General features: G+C 41.3%; 1 protein-coding gene across 2 annotated transcripts in view; it reads right to left on the reverse strand.

Moving 5' to 3' along the window:
- Positions 1-23395, reverse strand: part of LOC135932962 (solute carrier family 45 member 4) — a 52635-nt gene extending 29240 nt beyond the window's left edge. The window contains exons 1-3 of one of the 2 annotated variants that reach the window (XM_065470750.1): positions 23246-23395; positions 22012-22093; positions 1387-2721 (exon numbers count right to left, since the gene is read on the reverse strand). In XM_065470750.1, the coding sequence (XP_065326822.1) occupies positions 1387-1705 (319 nt within the window). In that variant the 5' untranslated portion in view covers positions 1706-2721; positions 22012-22093; positions 23246-23395. Of the gene's footprint in view, positions 1-1386; positions 2722-7835; positions 7963-22011; positions 22094-23245 lie in introns of those variants that run through there. The other variant, XM_065470751.1, reaches the window with a different exon arrangement.
- Positions 23396-23670: the final 275 nt, after the last annotated feature.

The following is a 23670-nucleotide window of genomic DNA, read 5'->3' on the forward strand; positions in this document are numbered from 1 at the left end:
CCAGAAATAGTTTTTTGTTACTTGGGATGCCTTTTCCTGCTTTAATATTATGCATCAAGAGCACACCACTCTTTTGAATTCAGCTGAAAGCCTTTAAATTTCCAACATTTGGCTGATCTCAGTGCTGGCCTTCGACACAACAAACACTTGAAGTGCATGTTTGGGATCCCGGTTCCCTGTGGCAGCTCATCCCGGGTGAGCCGGCCAGGAGTCACGGTGTCCACAGAGCGACCTCCTATTCATGTCCCCTTGGTTATGTAAGCTAGGACATCGCGCTAACGTCAGTGAAGGGGAAGGAGAAATTTGAAGAGGAAAAAAAAGAAGCAAGAGAGGGGGGATTACATGGAAACTACAAATAATGCTATGGCTGTTTCTCACATTTTTCCCCTTCCTCCACTCCTACTTTTCGCTCTTCACACCCTCTCCATCTCCTCTATAGACTCCAGTACCCTCCAGACAGAACTGGACTTGGCATATTTTCAAAAGGCTGTCAAAGATGACACTGGGTGCAAATGACAGCATGCCCACTGTGACCGGAGGTCTGGTTCCCTCTGTGTGTGCATGCTGTGAGGCAGGGTGTAAGCCGGGTAATCTCCAAGCAGATTCGAACAAGGTGAAGGGGAGATGAGATATGTGCTCTGACATTTTAGCTGCTAAGGTGTCCCCTTAAATGGCATGACAATTTAAAGATAGACAACAGCATTTCATCCATCTATCTATTCATCATCCATCCATCTGAGGGGTTGGAGCATCTGGAGCTGTCATAGGGCAAGAGGCAGGATACAACTTGGACAGGTTGTCAGTTTGGGTCAGGGCTGTCACAGAGAGACAGGCAACCATTCACACTCATAGTCACACCTACAACCGGTTTAGAATTACCAATTAACTTAATGCCCATGAACCCAGCCATGGGCAGGCCACATGACAGCCTAGTGCTGGTCACAACCCTGGTACCTTGGTTACGTCAAGCACATGTTCCAGAGCTCCACTCATTAGCTTATCCCAACGTCGATCCTTAGAAGTAAATGTTTTTCACAACACCATGAAATGTCTTCAACACACTCTGTCGCTCTACTTTATACCTCACTGATAACAGTGAGCTAGCCAGTGATAAATTCTTTCTCCCACTGAAAACGCCACGTCCAGAAGGACAGAATCAACATTTTTTGTGAGTGGCTGCTATTTATTGTGAGACCTTGCTGCTCTTTTCCTTCCTTTTTTTGTGAATTAATAATTTTGGTTGATGTAGTTTGATGTAGATCCTGAACTACAGTTTAAAAAACACATGAAATAGATATTTTTAAAAAACAGCAATTTTGCAGCTGAAGTACTTTGCAGATGTTGGCTTTCTATGTTTCATATGTAAATCATCTGGACTCTGCTCACCTATTTGCAGCAGCACAGGCGTCACCAGCGCTGTCTCCATGGCGTAGCAGAACTCCCGACCGAACATCACGGCTCCGTGCATCACCCATCGCTTTAAAGGAATCCCTTCGATCGATCCTTCGCTAGCAGATTCCTCTCCTCCTCGGCCTCCTTCTGCCGCTCCGCCTCCGCCTCCCAATCCATCCGTCTCGCCTCCTGCTCCTCCTTTCTCCTCATCCAAGCCTGATGCAGTGGAGTTTTTGCTGCTAACCCCACCCACCAGAGATCCGACCTGCATGGTGTCAGCCTCTGTGTTCTGGGGAGGCATGTTGGAGGGCATGCAAGCAACAGGAAAACAAGCGCACCCCTTCTAACAATACTACAGTACAAAAACAATACTACTCCTACTACTCCTCAATTCAAGTTACTTGTACTTTAAAACGAGTAGTGACTTTCTAGAAGTAACTTCATTACAATCTTTACAAGCTACAAAATGCAATCAGTGGTTGTAACTTGCTAGTTATACACTTGTTACATCTATTACTTAAGTGTTCAAGAAGTGCTGAATAACTGTAACAGATGCTTCCCAGCCTGCGAGGTAATAAAATGTATGTTAAACTGGGTCCTACTAAAACTATAAAGGCTAAAGACACTAAATATTTGCAGATAAACTAATCTGCTATCCCCAGATGTATCACAGATCAGAATTTTCAGAAAAAGAAGAAAAAAAAAATCAATTAGTAATCAGCTGTCCTCTAAAGTTGTCCTCCAAAAACACTGCAAATTGAAATTCCCAACCTTTTTAATCCTTGTTTAAATTGGGAGGAAGGGGAAAAATCTAATAAAATCAGCTTTCTCAAGGCCTGTAGAGAATCTCAGAAAAATAAAGGAAGCAGTTGAATTTCATGGGAAGAGTAAGCGGTACATTCCAAGAGTGGCTTTGTGCACTTGCTTCTTTTGTGTGTGCACGTCAAGATGTGAGAGAAACTGCTTGCAAAACAGCTTTATTTGGTATGAAAGTGTTTGTGTGTGTAGCTGTGTTTGTTGTGTGTGTGAGTGTGTGTGTGTGTGAGAGTGTGTGTGTGTGTGTGTGTGTTGTGGGTGTTTATGGCTTTTTTGTCATCGAGGTTTGCGCCTCTTTTTTCTTACTGTCTATTACAAGCAGTAAAAATCCATATAGAAGACCATTCAGTGAGTTCCAGAGTCATTTTCTGTATGGAGGGCTGGATGGAGGGCTGGATGACGGAGTGGGTGGGGGCGAGCAAAAGGTCGCGGGGGGAGGGGGTGGGAGGAGGAGGGAATGCGGCGACGGTAGGCGGAGCTCCTCTGAAAATCCCCATCGAATGGCTGATCAATCTGGAAGAAAAATGGCAAGAGGAGAGAAAAACAGTAATGAGCTACAGCTGCTTAAATTTTAAACATGTCCTACTGTTATCTCCTAATGAGCTCGGTAGGTGTGGGAAGGTGCGAGTGATGTGATTTTTCATGCATCAGCTGAGATTAGATGAGGGAGTGGTTTTATTCTTGAAGGTGATATGATCAGCTGCAAAAACAACAACTGAGCTTGTATAAAAGAAACTACAGCTGTTTCTTTTTTCTCTTACATGATTTATCAGCAAGTATAAAACACAGTGCAAACAGGCTTCTCATAAAATTTGGCACCGATGCATATGCAATCTACACTTACGGTCCATTTCATTAGATACACCTGTTCAACTGCTTGTTAATGCAAATATCTAATCAGCCAATCCCAGGGCAGCAACGAGGTGCATTTAGGCATATAAACATGATCAAAATGGTGTGCTAAAGTTCAAACTGAGCATCAGAATGGGGAAGAAAGGTGATTTAAGCAACTCTAAAAAGGGGCATGGTTGCTGGTGCCAGACAGGCTGGTCTGAGTTTTTCAGAAACTGCTGATCTGATGGGAGTTTCCCACACAACTACCTCTAGGGTTTACAGAGAAAGAGAGGAAATATCCAGTGAGCAGCAGTTGTTTGGGTGAAAATGCTTTGTTGAAGCCAGAAGTCAGATTGCTTTGAGCTGACAGGAAGGCAATAACTTAAAAAAAACAAAGAACACTTGTACAAGGCATGAAGAAGAGTAGAAGATCAAACGAGGTGCAACTCCTGTCAGCTAAGAACAGGTTCACATGCTCACCAAGATACTCAAATAACCTCTGGAGTGACCAGAAGGTGCAATAAAGCATCTTCTGGGATGTGGCAGAACAGAAGATTCACATCATGGATGTGCAGCCGATAAACCTGCAGCTACTGTGTGATGCTATCAAGTCAATATGGACCAAAATCTCTGAGGAATGTTTCCACCAACTTGTTGAATCTGTGCCACAAAGAATTAAAGTAGCTCTGAAGGTAGAAAGAGTCCAACCTGGTGCTACCAAGGTGGACATAATAATCTGGCCAGCGAGTATACTGGCAAAAAAACGCCAAAGTAATGACATGAAAGATTTTAACAACAACAACAAAAAAAGGGGGAAATAATAATCTTTTCAAAAACAAGTTCCTATTTACACCTTGAACAACTGTTCATATCATTAAGAAAAATGTTCCAATTTTTCAAAATCTTCATTATAAAGCCTGTGGATAAGCATCTCAAAACAAAACAGTGTTTCTGCTGCTTTTTACAATTAAAAGTTGTGAAAATACCAACAAAATAACCTTCTAATAACTCACCAATAACTCAAATCTGGACACATAAAACCAAAGTTATATACAAGGTCACAGCATAGAGAAAAGGTCTGTTTCTGTAACTTGGCAAACCAAGTCACACGTGTTTAAATTTGTAAGTGTGAGTTTTTTGGGGTTTTTTTGTAAGTATCAGCATGCTTATACCACAATTCAGGCAGACACATACGTATGTGTTCTCTCGTATGAAAAGAGTTCATTTTTAAACGGTGTAATTGGTTTGAGCACATGATTCATCCACGCAGACACTCGGACAGTCTTTGAAACTGGACGGGAAGGATGAAAGAATGCAATGTGTTTTATGAGCTAAAATGTTTTCAAGTTGAGCTACTGTTTCAAACAGAGGGCTTGTGTGTGTGGCGAGAAGAAACGACAGACATGCAGATGAAAAATAAAATCTTTAAAAAGGAGAAGGAGAAAGAGGAGTACAAGAAGGGAAGGCCTTCAGCTAATAGCGCGCTTCACGGAGAGACAGAGAAACACAGTCTGCATGGAAGTTCGATACAATTTCCCACAGAGCCGAATTCCAAAGTGTGTGTTTTTGTGCGCAGTGGCCCACTGGATTAAAACCCATGGAGACCGCACGATTCATCACACCCAACACACACTAATGCTTGCCACGTGAACAGCACACATACAAAATAACAGTGCTAAGACTCTTATCGAGCCTCTTAGCGAGAGATTGAGAAAGTAAATAAAATTAGAGTGAGGGAAGGAGAGCGGTGACGGGAGGAAGGGTGGAAGGAGGGTTTCTGACAGGTGGATGGTGGGAGGAACCAGCGATGGAGGGAGAGGGGAGAAGAGACAGATCAACAGAGTTTCTTTCTTTCCTCCACTCCTAGTGTACTCACATGTCCTCATTAAGATTCATGATGCACTCAAGATGGTCCTGAATATTTTATCGCGCACAAACAGACAGGACCCTCGTCACCTGACCTCACACACTGCAGCAGATTACATAATGGCCCCTCTTCTCTCCGGGCGTTAAAATACAAATATGCCCCAAATTTTCTTGTGAATTCTGTTCGGATTTAAGCACAACAACAGAAAGAACATCACAATCTCCATGGTCAAGACAGAGGGAACGCGATGTGCTGAAAGTCTCCATGTTGTAACATGCCAACAACAACAACACCAACAAAATGTTCCAATCTGGTTGGCCACATATCTCCAAATACTTCATGTGTGATGGTGGACATAATTTATGGTTCCCAACAGGGTGGAGACGCTGCAATTCTGGTCATGGGAAGCAATGAGTTTTTTCCCCAAATGGTACACACATTAATGTGAAGTTTAAAACTACAAGAAGAAGAAAAACACAACCGATACAGTACCAACACGATTAAATACTTATCGTGAGGATGTCAATTGGTTTCTTCATCTATGACAGGCCTTTAGGGGCTACAGCCAACCACTAAATTCAGCTCTTAATTTACTGCTTAATAATAAACTACTGAGAATTTCCTAAAGCAATTTTTCTGCTAATCGTTTAATATATTAATCAGTTTTGAAGCAGTGTAGTGAGAAGCTGTCTCATCATTTCTTCTTTGCTGCTGTTAATATTTAACATCCAAGTGTTGGCTGCTGAACAGAACGGTTATGTAACCTAAAAGAAAAAAGATAATCACATCTGTTCTGAAACACTAAATAAACAGCGAACTTGTGATGGTTTTTAAGGCCAATGTGTGTGATTCTTGCAATAAAAATCATGAAATCAAGCAACCAGCTCTGAGACTGAAGGTTTTCTACAAGCACTTGATCCCAGCAGCAGCAGTACACACAGAAACACCATCAGGGTCTCAAAATAAAAGAAATAATTTAACAGGGGTGGAAAGCACAGGTTAAAAACTATATTTCAATTATATATGACAATATAGGGGAAAGAAATTAATAATGTTTTCTTGGTGATTGCAGCAGCCTTTATGAGTGAAGAAAATGAAGGGTATTCTTTTCAAATGAGCTACAGTCACTGACAGTACTGACACTAAAGGTATCAGCAGCAGGATTATAGCAGTGACACACAATAAGTCAAATGTAAGCACAAAGGTAGCCTAGATTGTAGTTTCCAGTGATTTTTAGGCAAAAATGTGACATAACTGCATAAGTGCTTCAGTTTATTAATAACTAAAGTAACTAAACTTGCACAGTAAGTGAGTGCAACTAGCAAATTCTCTAGAAATGGTCGGTTGAGTCATTAGTTTACTTTTGGCTAAATCACCAGCTGCAAGAGCTTTGTGTTTTTAGCTTGGGTGGTGACGTTTGCTGTTCCCACCTTTTGCTGGAACAGTCATCTTGCAGACTTTGCAATGTATTAAGCTTTGTTGAAGGGTCATTGAAGCAGCTCTCTGATGTGCAGCTCTTGCCCTCAGACATGTCTGGGCTTGTCTCATTGTGCACTCTAGGCATGGAGTCTATATGACTGGCATCGGCATGTGACACCTCTAAGTCAAGTTAAAAAAAATTGCACATATACATATATATATATATATATATATATATATATATATATATATACATATATATATATATATATATATATATATATATATATATATATATATATATATATATATATATATATATATATATATATATATATATATATATATATATATATATAGCACAGCCTTAAATTTAAGGTCACGCAGCTTCAATTAGCAGATGTTTTGCCCGAAAGTATACAGCTGCAGTTTCTGGCTTCAGTAACAGCCAAGATTTTAGTGAATAGCTTTAGTGAAAACTGACGGCAGCGCTGATGCATACACACAATGATTGAATAAATAGTACCTAATCCTCGCTGCCAATTTCAAGCTTTACATCTCTGCAATTTGATTTCAGTATTATAATGACATTTATATAATGACATTTCTCTGCCTGGAAGTAAACCTATAAAGAAATGCATAAAACTAACTGGATGTGAGACGTGCCTCATTTTTGTGATACTCAAAAATAACTCAAGTGACTGGGAGAGGACACCTGCTGAGCACAAACGGCTGAATTAACCAAAGAAATGCTAAACAGCGTGAGTTGTCAGGGTGAAAACTGCCATGACACAGGAGCTGAATCAATTTGAATAATTTGGTAAACACGAGAAGCTTTTAATCCATCTCTTCTGACAGTGAAATCCCGAGTCTTAATAGCAAACCATCGCCAACACCATGGTTCAAGTCTCTTCTTCAGATCCTTTTTAGGCCTAAATTAATTTTGTGTAGGTTGTAAATATGAGGATGGGTGCCTTTAAGGACAGTAGCTTGCAATCTCCTGCTCAGGCAGCACTATTCATCCTGCATTTGTAGTCCTCAAACACACACACAGACAGCAATGCATGGTTCTAATCATCGGTCTACACACATGCAGCACCAGCTTATATAGAACTGAAACTCAGCTTTCCAGGGAGCAACCGAGTGAAATGCAAGGAAAGACTCACTCACAGACTGAAACACAACAAAGACAAATGCTTGCAATGAACCTTTAAAAATCCTACTGAAGAAGATGAGAGGAAAATAAGAGCAAAATAAGGAAAGCAAAGGAGATGCCTGTGAAGTTCAAGGTCACAGACAAATTAAGAGTCTGCTATGTCCCATGTCTCACAGAGCAACACACACACACACACACACACACACACACACACACACACACACACACACACACACACACACACACACACACACACACACAGGATTTCTGACTCTTCAGTGCACACACTAAACACGCATAACCCGAGTCTATTTTAGTGAGTGTTTATTCTTGCTCCATAGACCAGATTACCTGTGACACAAACGTGAAATCAGAGCGAGCGCTGTCTTTCTCACTTCATCCACCTTCTCCGTTCCCCTGCTCCTCTTTCTTTTTCAGTGCTGACTCATGACTCGCTTCTGCGGAGCAAGTTGACTTTGCAGACATGAAAACCATGCAAGTCTTATCAGTTATGCAAAGCCGAGAACATCTAATTTGGGCGCAGGGGTGGAGCTGGAAAGCAAGTGGCAACAACAACAGTTGGAGCCAACGGCTTCCCATAGCACACAACCCCAAACAAACAAATCCCGATTTGAACTTAACGTGAATAATTCACTGAAAATATTTCATGTTTCTTTTTTTTGTTGTTTTAACTGCTGTAAAGAGAAAATTGAGCTTACGTATATGTGATTGTTGGCTTCATTTTGTTTCAAAGGTGCAGTACTTAATTTCTTCCACAGCTCAGTGTTAGGTTTAAAACCAGTTTTAAACATTGTTCTCATGGAAAGCGAAACCAGCCTAGAAATTCTTTTAATGAGGAGCTGGCACGATAAAAAGCAACTACTTAGTAATCTGCAAGAACTGAAAACAACTAGATTCCAAATACTGTAAAATATGTTCAACTTTTGAGACAGCAACAAATATTTATTTTAATCTAGTCGGTCTTATTGTATTTCCAAATCACAAATTTAAGGATGATTGTACTCTGGTGATGGTGGGCTACCTGAAGCCGTATAATGTACAGTACATATTTAACTTTACAGAAGCTGGGACACGAGCCAGGCGTAGCCTCAACAGCAAGCTAACCTTTAGTTAATGGTGGAGGCTACTCTGCTCGAAGGCAGTGGTCCTGCTATGATCCACAGCCCACATCATCACATATGTGTGTTAGCACAACAAACGTCTTTACAGTCTCACTGTTTGTCTACGACAGTGTTGGTTGCCACCATGGATGCTGACAGAATAAGATATGATAAAGCATGAAACCTATAATCCACGCTTCATTTACTTTAATTTCAGACTGCTGTAGTAAAATGAGTACACGTTGTTTGATTTGTTTGATTACAGTGCAGCATATTGCTTCTGCCGCTCAGTCTGTTTGTCCCTCACATCCACCAACACCTTTGACAGTTGAGTGCAAACAACAATCTTGACTCGTAACCAAGACGTAACCACAGGTGTGAGATCAGGAAACATTTTCAAGGTATTCTTGGATAGTCAAAATAATTGATAACCTGTTTTATATGAAAAGTTATCTTTTTTTATATAACTTTAAATATTAAAAAGGTTTTACTGTTAATCAGACACATTATGTGAGGGACAGGCGTTGGGTTTCGGGATGTTATGATATATATTTTTCATTATTTTTCTGACAGACCAATTGAATTAATTATTATTAATTATGTGTGTTCTTTTAGAATAGAATAGAATAGAATAGAATAGAATTCAACTTTATTGTCATTGCACATGTCACAAGTACAAGGCAACGAAATTCAGTTTGCATCCATCCAGAAGTGCTTTAGCCATTTAGCCATTTTCTCAAATCATTACTGTTTCATATATGTAAACATAAGTTGTGTTGCTGCAGAGCAGTGAAGCACGTGTGCACTCTGTAAACAATGCCACGCTGACCTATATAGAGGTACATATAGATTACAAGGACGCCAGGATCAAATTCACATTCTGCAGGGGCTGCAGATGCTTTTGTGCATTGAGTAAATAAAAATAAAGAGGCAGGTATTTTATTACTCCAAGATCAGTAGCCGAATATTGTGCATTATCATGATTAAGGATTTGTGATCCAAAGAAAGGTAAAACAGATAAATTCATATCAGAGGCAGAAAGGGCAGGGAATTGTGTAATCAAATTTCACAGACTGCTGTCAGTGTCATGACCCTTGTTGTACTTCTTCCTGTCTCCTTTCTTCTGTGTCTCTTGTTTTCCTGTCCTATTGTCTCTCTGTGTGTCACTTGTAGTTGTAGCACCATTCACATTTCCTGCAGTCAATTCAATCAGCATCTAAAACCGGTGGCTCATCAGCTCATCACCAGCCATACATCTACTCAACTCTCCAGTCGCTATCTGACAGACATCACAGGAGAGACACCATTATCACGTTTATTGTGTTTGTGAGTGAGTTAAACTAATATCATTTCATTGTGCTTAGATTTCACCCCCACCTCTCCGCCTGCTCTCAAGCTTCAGCTCCTCAAGCTCACCGGCAGCAGCTCCTTTCTCCCTGCCTGCCCACTCTAGCTGTCTGCCAAGCCAGCTCACCCAGTCTCTGCCATCAGTCTGCCTGCACACTGTGCCAGCCACGCTTCACCTCTCTTCGTCACAGCCTGCCTGTTTAATCTCCAAAAAAACATTACATCTACAGCCCTTACACCTTGACTACATTTGGAATAAAGTCTCCCTCTGAGTCACGGTCAACTTGTGTCCATGTGGTATGAATGCTTTTGAGTCCAGAAATTTTAACTGTAGCTAGTCAGCTAGCCGTGTTGACAAGTTCTGTTTGTTGGCACTGGTCTGAGATTCAGTTGTGATTTATAGCAAACACACTGTGGACGAGTGGACGGCTGGCAACTTCGCTCTTTCTTTGTTTTCTTTTGTTTTGTTACAGTTAACACTTGGAAGCTTTTATTGCACTTCTTCTTAGAACAATCTAGCAAGATGTAGTCAACTGGGTTACCATTATCTTCACTTCACCTCTGTTCTGCACATCAGTAAAACAGAGAGCAGAGGAGAGGAAACAGAATAGCCACTCTCACACTGAGGTGACATTAAAGAAGAGGATATCAAACAGCATATCAAAAATGCAGATTTTTGTTTAAAATGAATTTTAAGCTAATTTAAAATACTGCTTAATGCTAAAGTCACCCAAGAGAATCAAAATTATTGTTGCAATCATGTGCCATGACCCTTTAATCTTCTTGCTTTTGAAGGCGGGGACCATGTCGTCAACCACTTACAGTCATACTGCTATCAGTCTGCAACTGAATCCAGCGAACTTGCAATTTTTTGTATTATACTGCAATTAACTGTAATAAATCTGCATAAAACTGCAAACCTGTTTGGGATTCCACATAATTTGAAAGAAATTCCTCCACAAATGTTATGCAGTTTATGCAGGACAAAGATTCGACTGCAAAATGACAGAGATACTCAGCAACCTTCCTTTTATATAGGAATATAACCTGAATAAAGCTATTGGGAAACCAGTTGACTTGCGGTCTCTATTATAAAGAGAAGGTTGAGCTCACAGACTGACTCAGATTGCCAACAAAATGCAATCAAGCTGTCTATATTTATAAATATGACAGCAATTATTTTCAAACCTTCGCCAAAGTGACTAAGAGTGACTGGACCGCAACTGTTTGGAGACAGGTTTCCTCCAACCAGGTGACCTGTGCACTTGCCTTGTGATAGGAAACGGTCACACAGAGGTTGAGGGTGTTGCACTCTCAATCTCTGGGATACCAGTTTGTCACCGCAGATACATGAAAGCGGTCAGTAAATGCAAAAAAAATGGATTTGACTCACAGATTTTTCACAAATCGCAGGGAGGTTGTTTTCCTATTTGTACTCTACTCTGACTGAGTTAAAAAACAAAACAAAAAAACTGACTCACAGTCTCTTACTCACACTGAGGATCACAGCTTATCGCTTATTAAATACTGATACTGGTTGTGTACTCAGTATTGGCGGATATCCAAAGCCAAGACGTGTATCAGCAGCAGGAGTCATGGATATTTTAGTATATTTATACATTAGCCTTTAAATTTTTTTCTGTACTAAATATCTTAGATATTCATAATACCGCACATAGTTATTATGACTGCTATGTAAACTAGGAAATTCTCAGGGCCTTTAACTGGGTAAGAGAGTTGGCTCAAGTCAAATGTTTCCAACACTGAAGAAAGTCTCAGACGAAAAAAACCTGTGTTGGTTGGCAAAGTATGTGGCTTTAAAAATGTGTGCGCGTCTGCATTTGCGTGCACTTGTGTGCGAGAGTGATGAAATGAAATACAAATATGTCGCTGGCAGATGTTTAGTGTTCTGTTTCTCCCTGAGTTATCTTCTGTTGTTGTCTACATTTCAGTTATCTACACCCTACAAGCGGCGTGTAAACACGCAGGATGCTGCGCAAACCTTTGCATGCGCAAAAAGACTTGAACAGCCTTCTTCTGTAGATGATTTTCCCATGAAAAACAACCACTGGCCAGTTTTTGGGGAGCAGATGGCAGGGATAAGAGAGCAAGAGAAACAGAGCGAGGTTGGGAGGTAGACGGAAGCTGGCTGTTAGTGTTATGGTGCAGCAGTGCTGCAGTGCAGGGAGTACGGGGGGGCACATGTGTATCAACGTGCTGTAGCCTCAATGACAAATCTCCTACTCATTACACAGCGCTTAGATCACTATACCGGGTGGCATGAATATGACATAATATAAGTGCTGTTCACTTACATGCACTCTAACACACACGCATATTAAAACACTTAGAAGAGCCTCCCACTGACTTTTTATCCCTGTGATGTCCTAGCAGCTCTAAATTAATCCCCAGTCCCAGCCTCACCTGAAACTCCCAGCTGCCTTCTCTCAAAATAGACGCCAAATGTCTGTGCTTGCTTTAACCGTCGCCACGAAATGACGAGACACCACAAAAATTGTTTCACTGCAAGTTCAGCCAAGGTTAACCTTCTAGTCACTGACAGGCTGACTAGTGACGTCAGAAAAGTCTCCCCACCACAAAACAAAATGGACTAAATCAGGGAATTTGAAAACGAGACACCACACAGTGCATTCTTGCCTAAAACTTTATTTCCTTTTGTGTGTTATTATATGATGTCTGCGCATATTATGCATCTGAGTAGCTCAAACAACTAGAATAAAATTATTCCACCCACTTGCATAAGGCAGGAGGCGTGTTCATTTGGTGTGGGAAATGATATATTAGATCTATTTACATAACTCTGGCAAAACTAATATACTAACATTAACCCAAATTCACTTGAGAGCATAATTATGAGCAGCTGAGTCTGAGAGACGATTAATCTGAGCCTCCTTGTTTTCAGTCAGAGAGCAGAACTACAGACGTGTCAACAAACCTGCGGCACAACAACCACACAGCTCGCAGTGACGTCTAAATAAAAATTTAATTTGCCCAATTCAATTAATTATAAAAGAGTTACACTGGTTATATCTGGTTTTATGGGCTGAAAATTTTCAATCATTTCTTTATTTTTTGTTTCCAAGGAGCCAGACTGTCTTGTCATTTAGTCTTTAAAGTCTTTCAAGTTGTCTTAGTCAATAGCTGTTCAGGCTCTCTGAGGCTCTTTTGATGTTTTTGCTAGGACACTGACTGCTTTTCCATCCATTTTCAGCTAAGTCCTTGGGTTAGAAGTAGAGTTCATGGTTTCAATAAACTGCTGCACCATTTCTAATTTTCCTATCAAAATACATAGGAATGAGCTCAAGGCTCATTTGTGAGTAGTTCAAGGCTTTTGCACACTACTGCATGTTGTGGCTACAACACAGCTAACAATTTAGCAGTAATCTCATTATTCCCATTATTCCAACAGATTAGCCACAACAAACAGAAAAAACAGCCGTACAGAGAGGTACACAGATAACGATGGCTTAGCTGAACAGACATCAACAAGTTCTTTCATCAGTGGCTGTTGTGTTCTTGTCCTTTTGACGAGCAAACCAGTCCGCTCACGTCACGACACATGCAAGGTCTCCTCTGGTGGTGCTGCCTTGACTCAACAGTGGCCCTGTTTTTACACCTAGTCACAGCATCAACACTGCATGCTAAATATTATGAGTAGTAGTAAATTTATTGGATCCTGAAGAAGCATCCATACATGATGAGTGTGGCATCTGTATGAATTAGCACGACTGGTGCGTCATCTGGTGACGACAAAGACACCGTGCCTGTGTCGCTGAGCTGCCAGTATCTCTGAGTAAATATCTGAGTGACAATGGGCCCAACAAGTGCATATTTATATAAGAAATTACACATTATATTTATTCATTTAATCTGATTTGTATTAATTTCTAATTAGGGTCTCTGTCAAAGCTAGGATTGTGTCAAAGGACTGGAATATTTCACATACGGTTCATTATTTAAGCTCACACTTATTTTAGATTGAACTTTGGAGAAAGGATCGTGATCATCTTTGTAGAATTAAAGAAGAAATACGGGCAACGTTAGCATTAGCAAATAAAACAGGAGAGGAAAGGAGAGATGAGACCTTGACTGTATGTTGTGTCAGCTTGCTTAGCAGCCTGTAATAGCCTGGTCATCTTAATGTTTATTTTTAGCCCTCTTAGCTAATAGGCTGGCTAGTTAGCACTCTGCCTGGCCCACCATACGAACTGCAGCCAATTCAAACACAACACAGCTAGCAAGCTTACCTTACACTTTCAAAATCAAAATAAACAACATCGCTGGCCTTAAGTTTTCCAGGTTTGAGGCTAAAGTAAAGACAGCAAGCTAGACTTGTGCTAAAATGTTACACAGCCTCTCTCCAGGTTTTTAAGAACACCAGTCTATTTTACATTTGTAATAAATTATTATTATATGGTTAAACAGGCTGAACACCGAGGCCACTCACGTGATTGCACAACTGTTGTTTTAATCTGCAAGGCCTGGTGATCTTAGCCTGTCTAGACACTGGATGTCAGCGTTGTGTCTACAGTGTGGTTAATTTCTAATCATTATTAGGATAATCTGCTGACCCAGAAATTAACAGGCCAACAAATGACCATCAAAGGCCTCTGATGTTAAAGCGGCCCTGCACATCTGAATAGTTGAAGCTGGTTACGGTGAGGTTTTGACAAGCTGCTGACAGCAGATCTGACCTACTTCTGTCCCAGAGTCAGAGTACTCGTGTGTCACCCAGACCCGATACACACACACCACTGTAGCTCAACCACCTCAAACCCTGCACACTACAGTACCCCCCACTACCCAACATTGTATTACTGCAACCCCACATGCATCCAGTTGTCTTTTTGGCCCAAAGGGGCTGCCCAAGGGGGCTGCCCCCTTTTAAAGAGACCGTGTGCATGTGTGTGTTTTGGAGTGTGCATCTTCCCACAAACACCCCCGCTGAGGTTTCTAACCACAAGGGAGCTGCAAGCGAGACAAGGCAGAAAAATAAACCCCCCAAAAACAGACCGAGGAGGTGATATCGATCTACTTTCTCTATCTGTTGCGTTTCTTCTTTCCAGCCTCCAGTGTGGCCAAGCACTGCCTGTCTCAGTACACTTTTGCCTCTCACTGACATTTGAATAAAAACATAACCCTAAAGCTGCCTCTGAGTGAGTTCAAACCTCGGTAAGAACGCACACACCACCCCTAAGCTCACCACATGAGGCTGCTGAAAGCAGTTAAACACTGGTGCGTTTGTTTTTGTCTTGTAACCAACATTATTGTTTCACATCAGCACATATGACAGCAAGTCAGAAGAATGACAAGTGCCTGCCCTGACCTGTTCAGGACTGCACTAAACCTCAAGACGACAAGTTCTGACGCCGCCCACACTTCTGATGGAATATCACACACACACACACACACACACACACACACACACACACACACACACACACGCTTAAAGCTGATAAAGGCAAACGAAAATGAACAACGCTCAACTGCTGCAACACACAACTTTACAGTAGTTGTTAACAGACAAGTTTATTCTGATTATATAAATATAATTAAACCTAATGAAACATACTACTAGATCAGTAACGTTGTAAAAACTTGTTAGTGAGGATTTATCCAGTGTGGTACTGCTTTCTTATTTCTGGGGGAAAAAACAAATAAACGAAGCAAATATAGGTCAATGGAAGTAAGTCAAGGTAGGTTTTGTTTTCTTGCCCTGCTTCTCCGCTCATATGTTGTTGTTGTTGTTCCGTCAGATAAAAAATGAGGATGGGCATTTTGTTTATCTCCAGCCATCTCACTAAACCTGCTAGCCTTAACATTCGGCAATGAAATGTGACACCAGCAAAAAAGTATGTTGTGTTTACTTTAGAAAACATACAATAGTTAACAGTCCTGGGAGTTTATGCCATCAAACAAAGAGAGGTGCTGTACAAATAACGAATGAAAGGGAAATGACAAGAATAAAAGATTCTGTACGACTTTTATCGCCGTGACGCAGTCGATATTTGTAAACTAATCCCAAGCATCCTGGTACCTTCAAAAGTTTTTATAGGACTGCCGTGGAGATAATTCACAATTTAACAATTATATTAAGGTTATGCTTTCATGTGATCCGCGTGATACTTTAAGAAGGAGAGCGGGATTCCTGCGATGTGGCAGCAAACCAAAAGCTGTCTCAGGTGTGATTACCCTTTTTTCAAACTTGATGCAGCTAACACTCTCCAACATTTGTAACGCGAATCAAAGCGCACCATGGCAACACAAACATATCTGGTTAAATACACAATATGTCTAAAATCAGGCGAGTTCACTATATCTGATAGCCTGAAAGCCAAAGTCGCAGAAGGACCTGGAGCTAACGCTAGCGCGTCTGTTGCCCATGGATATGAATGTGTACCGCAATGACTGTAGTAATGTATGTATGTCTATTTCCTCCTAGACACATCAATCAATCCTGATTAAACTTAGTACATAAACTGCCTAGGGTACCAGGATTATCAGCATCTATATAGCTTCTGTGTAGCAGCTGAGCTCAAAACAAACAGCAACGTCACGTGTATGTCATCTTTGTTTATGAACAAATATTTTTGACATCCGACTATATACGGTGATATAATGAAGATAAGCAGAATAACACGATAAATGAACAGACATGTCTGTGTATTAATACATGAGCAAAGTAAAAAAGGCCTCAGGCCTGGCAAAAACCACCAGCTGGGCAGGTTTTTGCTAGTCGGTTAAACCATAAAAGTGAACCCAACCCAATTCTAATTTACTGTAGAGTACATAAGACATACAAGTATTGACAATTTTCTGCTTTAAAATGAGTCTGGATGTGCAATGGATCGTCTAACTTTTTGCCTCCTTTTTTATTTAGGCACACTGATGTAAAAAAAATAAGTAAATAAATAAGTGATTGAGTGAGTGTGCTTCAAGTGGCAGATTTAAATTGTTTCATTATGCAAACTGTATTCAAAAGGATTAACCACCTGCCATCCTACACTGACAGCCTCGTGCTCATGACAACAACAAACTACATCATGCTGCAACCAATCTGTGGTGAATTACAAATGACTTGGGATCTAATGCGTCTAACAGCAACAGCATCCAAACCTGAGATCATTAGCAGCAAATGAGAAATGATGCAAAGGTCTGCTATATTAGCTCCTTACTTAGTTCCAGTATTTTTTTTCCATCTCCAGCACTGACAACATAATGCTCTGATCAAACTTAGTGACTCACAGGTTGCCTGGTCAAAAAAAGGCAAATAACTTTCAAATTAGAACATTTTCACAAACATCTTTATAGACACGGATATCAAATGACGAAGTGCAAGCACGCAGACTTGATTAAACCATCTGGACCGTTTCATCCACATGTGTTAAAATACTACGAGGGATGATGTTCGATCAGAGCACCGCACCTTTAGTTAAACCCGTGACACTTTGTGTAATCTCTCAGGTATAAAAAGGTTTAAAAGGACCCCAGATTGAACACTCTTTCTTCTTGTGTTGCAGGAAAATTAGCTCAAAAGTGCCCAAGTGTTTGCGTGCAACCATTAGTTTGAGTGCAGTATTACTAACGGCGTTAATGACATTACTGGCACACAGCCAGTTATCCTCTCTCCTCACCGACCCAGGATACCCGACCGGTCTGTATGAATATTCAGTGACCCTATGAGCACCTTTTAAAAGTGAAAGCTATTCACTGGGTCCTTCTTAAATATGAACATCTGTAGATTTTGAATTTTGAACAAGATATTAAAGAATCTGAGATACAGTGGCAAATATATCAATTATTCCTATCTGGTTATATTCTCTGTAATTAGGATTTTATTTTATTTTATTTTATTCGTCTTACATCAATTGACACATCTAAGAGTTTTTATGAGCTACAAAAGAGGGGAGGGAAAAGAGAAGAAGAGGACACCTGCTGCTACTGTGACTCAAATGCAGATGTAGAGTTTGTGCGTTTCAATTCTGTTGCATTAAATTTGGTAGAGTTGCAGTTGTACGTTTTCAGGAATGGCTCATTTTATTCTTTTTGGTCTTTAGAGTTTAGCAGATGTTACTGACTGAACCTGAGGCTGTTTTCTTCAAGAGGAAAAGTTAAAAAAAAAAAAAAAAAGAGAGAGAGAGAAAAGCTAAGGGATTGAGAGTGTAACTGTTGTGCTGCCTTCTCTTAGTCCCAGATGGCAATTATCCTGTTTGATAAAACACACCCCAAGAGTTAACTGCAAATGCTAGTGAGGATGAGGTGTGTGCTTCATCCACGAAGCTCTAAAGGCAGCCAAGATTTACAACCCAAAAGAAGTCCGATGTGCTGCCAGTCATTTCTGGCATCCACTCAGCTTTTTGCTAATTTAATTGGAAAGTTGAGCCTCTTTTAGCTCTCAGACATTTTCTACTCAGGATGAGTCAGTAAAGATGAGGACGGAGATTACAAAAAAACGACACAAAGATAAGAGACAAATGACTTTAGAAAGACTTTGGACAGGGAAACTTTAAATACGCCTTGAGTGCAGATTTTTCATTGAAGAACAGAGCTCACTGACGCGGTGTTAAAGTTAACCCTGGGCAGCCGAGCCCGAAAAGCTCTCAATGTGGTGAAGCCAAGTATGTTCAGACTTTGGCCTGCCCCAGAGGAAAAAGAAAATCTGATCTTTCCCATAACTTTCTGTACTTTCTGCAGTTAAACCCAGAAATTGGCCACTAAATTTCACCAGCTTCATCACTTAAAGGCTTAAAATAATCTGAATAAGAATCCAGCCAAGATAATCCAAATCTCCAGGATTTGGTTCATGTGGTGCTGGTTTTGCCGATCTGGATGCTTTTAAACCACATTTGGTGTCTGCCAGGTTTTTGACTGGCCTCTCCTGCTTTGTGGTCACATGACCATATGAACATCTTGTATGGACCACCTTATTAGTGGCTGTGGCTCAGGAGGTAGCAAGTTGATCAGAAGGTCAGCGGTCTACTCCCTGCCTCCCCTAGTTTGCACTCATGCAGTGTGTGTGAATGTTAGGTAAAGCTCTTAGGCACAGAAAAAGGTGCTTGTGTGATTGCATAAATGAGAGTTGTAGTTAGATGTATGCGTAGGTTCACAGTCATCCAGATCGTGGTGCTCTTGAGTTCCTGAAAAAGAAGCCGAATGGACTTTTTTAAGTTTATGAAGACATTTCAACTCTAATCCAAGACGCTTTTTTTGATGACCACGATGACGGCCAAAACACCTTGATCAAACATTAAACTTGCCGAGGCTTTAACCTCGTCTGCTTTTGTATGAACAACAAGGAAACTTGTAAAGCATCACCTCACACCTGACTTTCCCATGACTCTATAATGAGTTTAAAGCGCCACAAGCAGGTTGTGGAACTGGAACATCTGCTCGAGTTTAAGACGTGTCAAAATAAATACAAACAAAGGCTGAAGATGCAAATGACAGAGTGAAGAGAAAAGAAACGAGTCTGAAAAAAGAAAATAATGCATACAAGACAGAGTAGAGGAGGAGCAAGCAAAGTGGAAAGTGCAGAAGACACAAAGTCCTTAGAAGACGTTTTGTACTACTGGCAATATCTTCCCACACACACAGGTACAGAGTGTACCTAAACCTAACCCTAACCCGGTGTGTCCTCCAACTCAAAACCGGGGCTAAAAACAGTATTGACTTTGATAACAGTCCTCCAAGTTTAGAAAATCAACCAGCCATGCATTACAGATACTCTCCACACACAAAAACGTGCCGGGCTGCAGATTCCCCTCAACACACATCTGTGAGGTCACCAGCAAATCAAACCATTATATCTTCTTCGTTACAGGGGCCCACCTGAACTCTGAAGAAAACATAGTTCACTGAGGATAAAGTGACTCTAAACAATGCAGTGGCATTTATACATGCACAGCATCTTAGAAAGACTTGTTATAGACGAGTGGGGAGCGAGGTTGCTGATGGCTCAGATGCAAGCGAGATGATGAACAAATACACATAAACACACGCTTTTGCCCTGTGATCGTAAGTAGAAAAACATATTAGCTCACTCCTTTCTTTCCCCCGCTCCCCTCTCATGTTTGTGTATGAAAACCTCTCACCAGTAGGAAATGGGTTATCTACACACAGGATCAGGACTTGGATAGTGAGCCAGATCTGCTGTTTGTGTGTGAGTGTGTGTGAAATGCAAGGAGGATGAGTGAGATTCAGGCAGCCAGTATTACTTCAAACTAAATCAGCTGGTGGTTTTGGAGCAAAAAGAAGAGCTGCAGTTCATTTATACTTACTTTTAAACCACTAGGTCACTGACACGACTGTTGCAGAAAAAATTTCATTGTTTTAAAATGATGCATAACAGCACCGTAAACCCCTGTCTGTACTCAGTAATCAAACACCTTTGGAACACACTCCTTTGCTTTTAAAGAAGGGTTGTAGGCTGTTCCTTGTCTTCTCCCTGAGCCATTCAATCTGTTTCCATCTGTGCAGCTAGATATTTCGCACATACAGAAAACACGGGTATCCACATTCTGAAGTTCAACCTCATAAAAAACATACTTACTTAAATGTCATCCTATTTCTATTTAATACTACGCAGATTTAGCCCTTCCAAATTATTTCAGCCCTTAATTCAGTTGTAGCTCTGTCTGTTTGCCTTAAAGATTTTGTTTTGATATGTTGGTTTTATTGGAAAATGAGAGTTCAGGTGGAGCTGCGATCTCTCTGGAGGAGGAGAGCTTCTTGTTTTCTGCTCACATCAGAACTCGTGCTATGAAAACTAGTAAAACAACAGATCTGGAGTCACAGTGAGGGTGCGTTTAACCTTTCGACATCAGCCTCGGGACATCGGTTTGAAAAACCACACACACAGGTATGTCGGGGCTTTTTTTTGGTTTTTTTGGAAAGGGTAGTATCTGAGCCAGCTTAAAACACCTAAATAAACCATTCCAAACATGAATGCCATCTATTTATTGCAGACACTAGTGTTAACTAATGGTAGCATACTAAAACTATAGTCCTATTAGCATGTACAGACAGTCTTCTGTTCACGAGCGGTGGGCCAAGCAGATCGGTGCAACATCTACAGTAATGCGGAAAAGGTAGCTGAACGGGAAAGCCTACTGGTCGATCTACATTCCTGTCCTCACCTGTAGTCAACAATCACAAATATAAGTGTTGTCTGGGGCCTCACCCAGACTGAGCTTAGTCATTTGGAAGGGGCTCCGCCTCATCACAAAGGAACCGACTGACGTGGTTCAAGCATGTCTTAGCATCCTCCCCCAGGGCCAGAGGAGGTGGTACCTCAGCAGGGGAAGGTCTGAGCAGGTCTGGTCAGAGACAATCTCTGCAGTTATCAGAAATTACTAGAGGTCCACATAAAAAGCAGTCCCAGGAAGACTGGGACTGTCTTCCTGGGACTTCCATAAGAACTATTATGGATGTTTTGTTTATGGAAATACCCACCAACTCTACATGCAAATTACTATATCCTCCTATGTGAAGGTACAGAGGGAGGTTTTGACAGTGTTTGCTTAAGATCTGAGCAAATGTATCTTTATGTGCATTTGGGGAGTGTGTTCATGTGACTGTCTGCGCATGACCACTTGGGTCTGGCTACATTCGTGCATGAGGGGTAATAACCTGATGCTGACACAGCAGCAGTTGATAGTCAGCAAACATTTCTTCAAGAGGAAGTCGGTAGCTTTCACTTCAGCTAAACAATCTAGTCTTTAGCACACAAACTGAAACCTAAACCGCATCGAAACCAGGAGCCTGACATAGATTTTTTGAGGAAGTAACAAACATCACATGAGCGTGCGTCTGTGTGTGCACTGTCAGGTCGAGACAAACCAAAACCAAGATCGCGTCACTCGGAGTGAACCTTCGATTCGGCACAACAGAAACATATTAAACTTAAAGCACAACATCTGTTGGACATTTACGACTCTTTCTTCGGGTCTTTTATATTTTTGCGTGGACCAAACACCAAAGTGAAACACACGAGATGATCTTTAAAATGCTTTTCGTGTGCATGTGTATGCAAGACTCACCAAAAGGCCTTGAAAGCTTCATAAATGTCGTTGAGACGTCGTAGTTTGGTCCAAGCTGCAATCTTAAGCCCTGCAGTCGTACCTAAGCATGCAACATTGAAAAAGACACAAATTAATACAGATTACAGTCATCTCAGGTCAATGACACTTAAATCATGGATTATTACGGTATAACTAACATTACAAGTAATGCTTTTATCAAGGCAATTATTTCTGCATTAATCCATTTGTTGTGCTCTCTAAGGATCTAAGACCAAGACACATCCACATAAACTGCCAGTAAACACAAAAATGAGAAAGAGAAACCACAGCTGATGTGTTCAAACACATCTACAGCCAGTGACGATGAATCAGTTGTTACCGTGCAGGACACTTCTCATCCATTACACCAATTTTTCCCCGGCAAGAGCGAAACACAACAGCTCAGGGTCACGGATGGGCTGAAGCCTATCCCAGCTGTTGGGGGGGGGGGGGGATTACACCCCGGACAGGTCACGGATCTATAGCAGATTCACATTCACGGCCAATTTAGAGTCGCCAATTAACTTAACTAAGATTAATGCCTCTGGGGTGATCATCCACACTACGGCCGGCCGCTGGACTCGAACCCACGACCACTACCCCGCAGATTTATCTCTCTGTAAACCAAATATACCGGTAGATGCTTGGTTTCAGTCACCAGTGTGTTATACACTACAATAAACTACTCCTTCCTGGTAAATTTTACACACACACACACTCTCTCTCTCTCTCTCTCTCTCTCTCTCTCTCTCTCTCTCTCACACACACACACACACACACACACACACACACACACACACACACACACACACCAGTGATGGAGGAAATGAAGATTATGCTAATGCCAGTATTCTCAACATGTAAACTGTAAACAACCACCGCTGAGCTTCTTCTGCTTCATCTACTTTAAATTTAAACACCACCCACTTGCACCATTTTGTTTTACACTTTATAATAAGAGAAGCCTAATTTTTATCCTGACCTGTACCCTGCAGATTGCACCCCCCTCTAGCCTCTCTCCTGTTTTTGTTTTTGAAACAGGCCTGCAGAAAACTACAGTAAATGCCTCCTCCTCCTCCTCCTGCTCCTGTCTCTGCAGCAGCAACCTGAGATGCTGTGCATTCCGCCTGGCGGAGCCGACCAGCAGCGGCTATAAAATGTTAAAAATCCGTCCCGTCTCGTCTCTGCTGCTTCCCCCGGGCATCGCGCTCACCTCGCCGTGTCGTGTCAGCCGTTGGCTCCGTGTTTTCGTCCGCTATGTGGTCGGACAGTCGCTCGGCTCTGCAGCAGCTTTTGTTGCATAGGTTGTCCACTGCTCCCGCAACTACAGCCAGGGCTTTAAATACGCTTTTAAAGCAGTATCTGTCGGAAGAGGAGACGTAGCGCTAGCTTCCGCCGACGTCGCGGCTCATTTGCATAAAGAGGCGGAGTCTTGGCGTTGGTATACAAAGAAGCAGAGAAACTGAACTCTTAAAGGGAAATGCCGTTAAAAATAGTGGGGGAACTGCTTTAACTGCTTTATTTTTGCTTTATTTTTTATATGTCCAGTTTTAGTTAGCTTTTTCTTTCTTTCTTTTCATAACTAGTTTAAGTTTCTCGTTACACCGTCTATTATTTCTAAGGTTTTATACACCAAGG

This window comes from Pelmatolapia mariae, linkage group LG22, assembly GCF_036321145.2.
Source record: "Pelmatolapia mariae isolate MD_Pm_ZW linkage group LG22, Pm_UMD_F_2, whole genome shotgun sequence".
Classification (NCBI taxonomy): domain Eukaryota; kingdom Metazoa; phylum Chordata; class Actinopteri; order Cichliformes; family Cichlidae; genus Pelmatolapia; species Pelmatolapia mariae.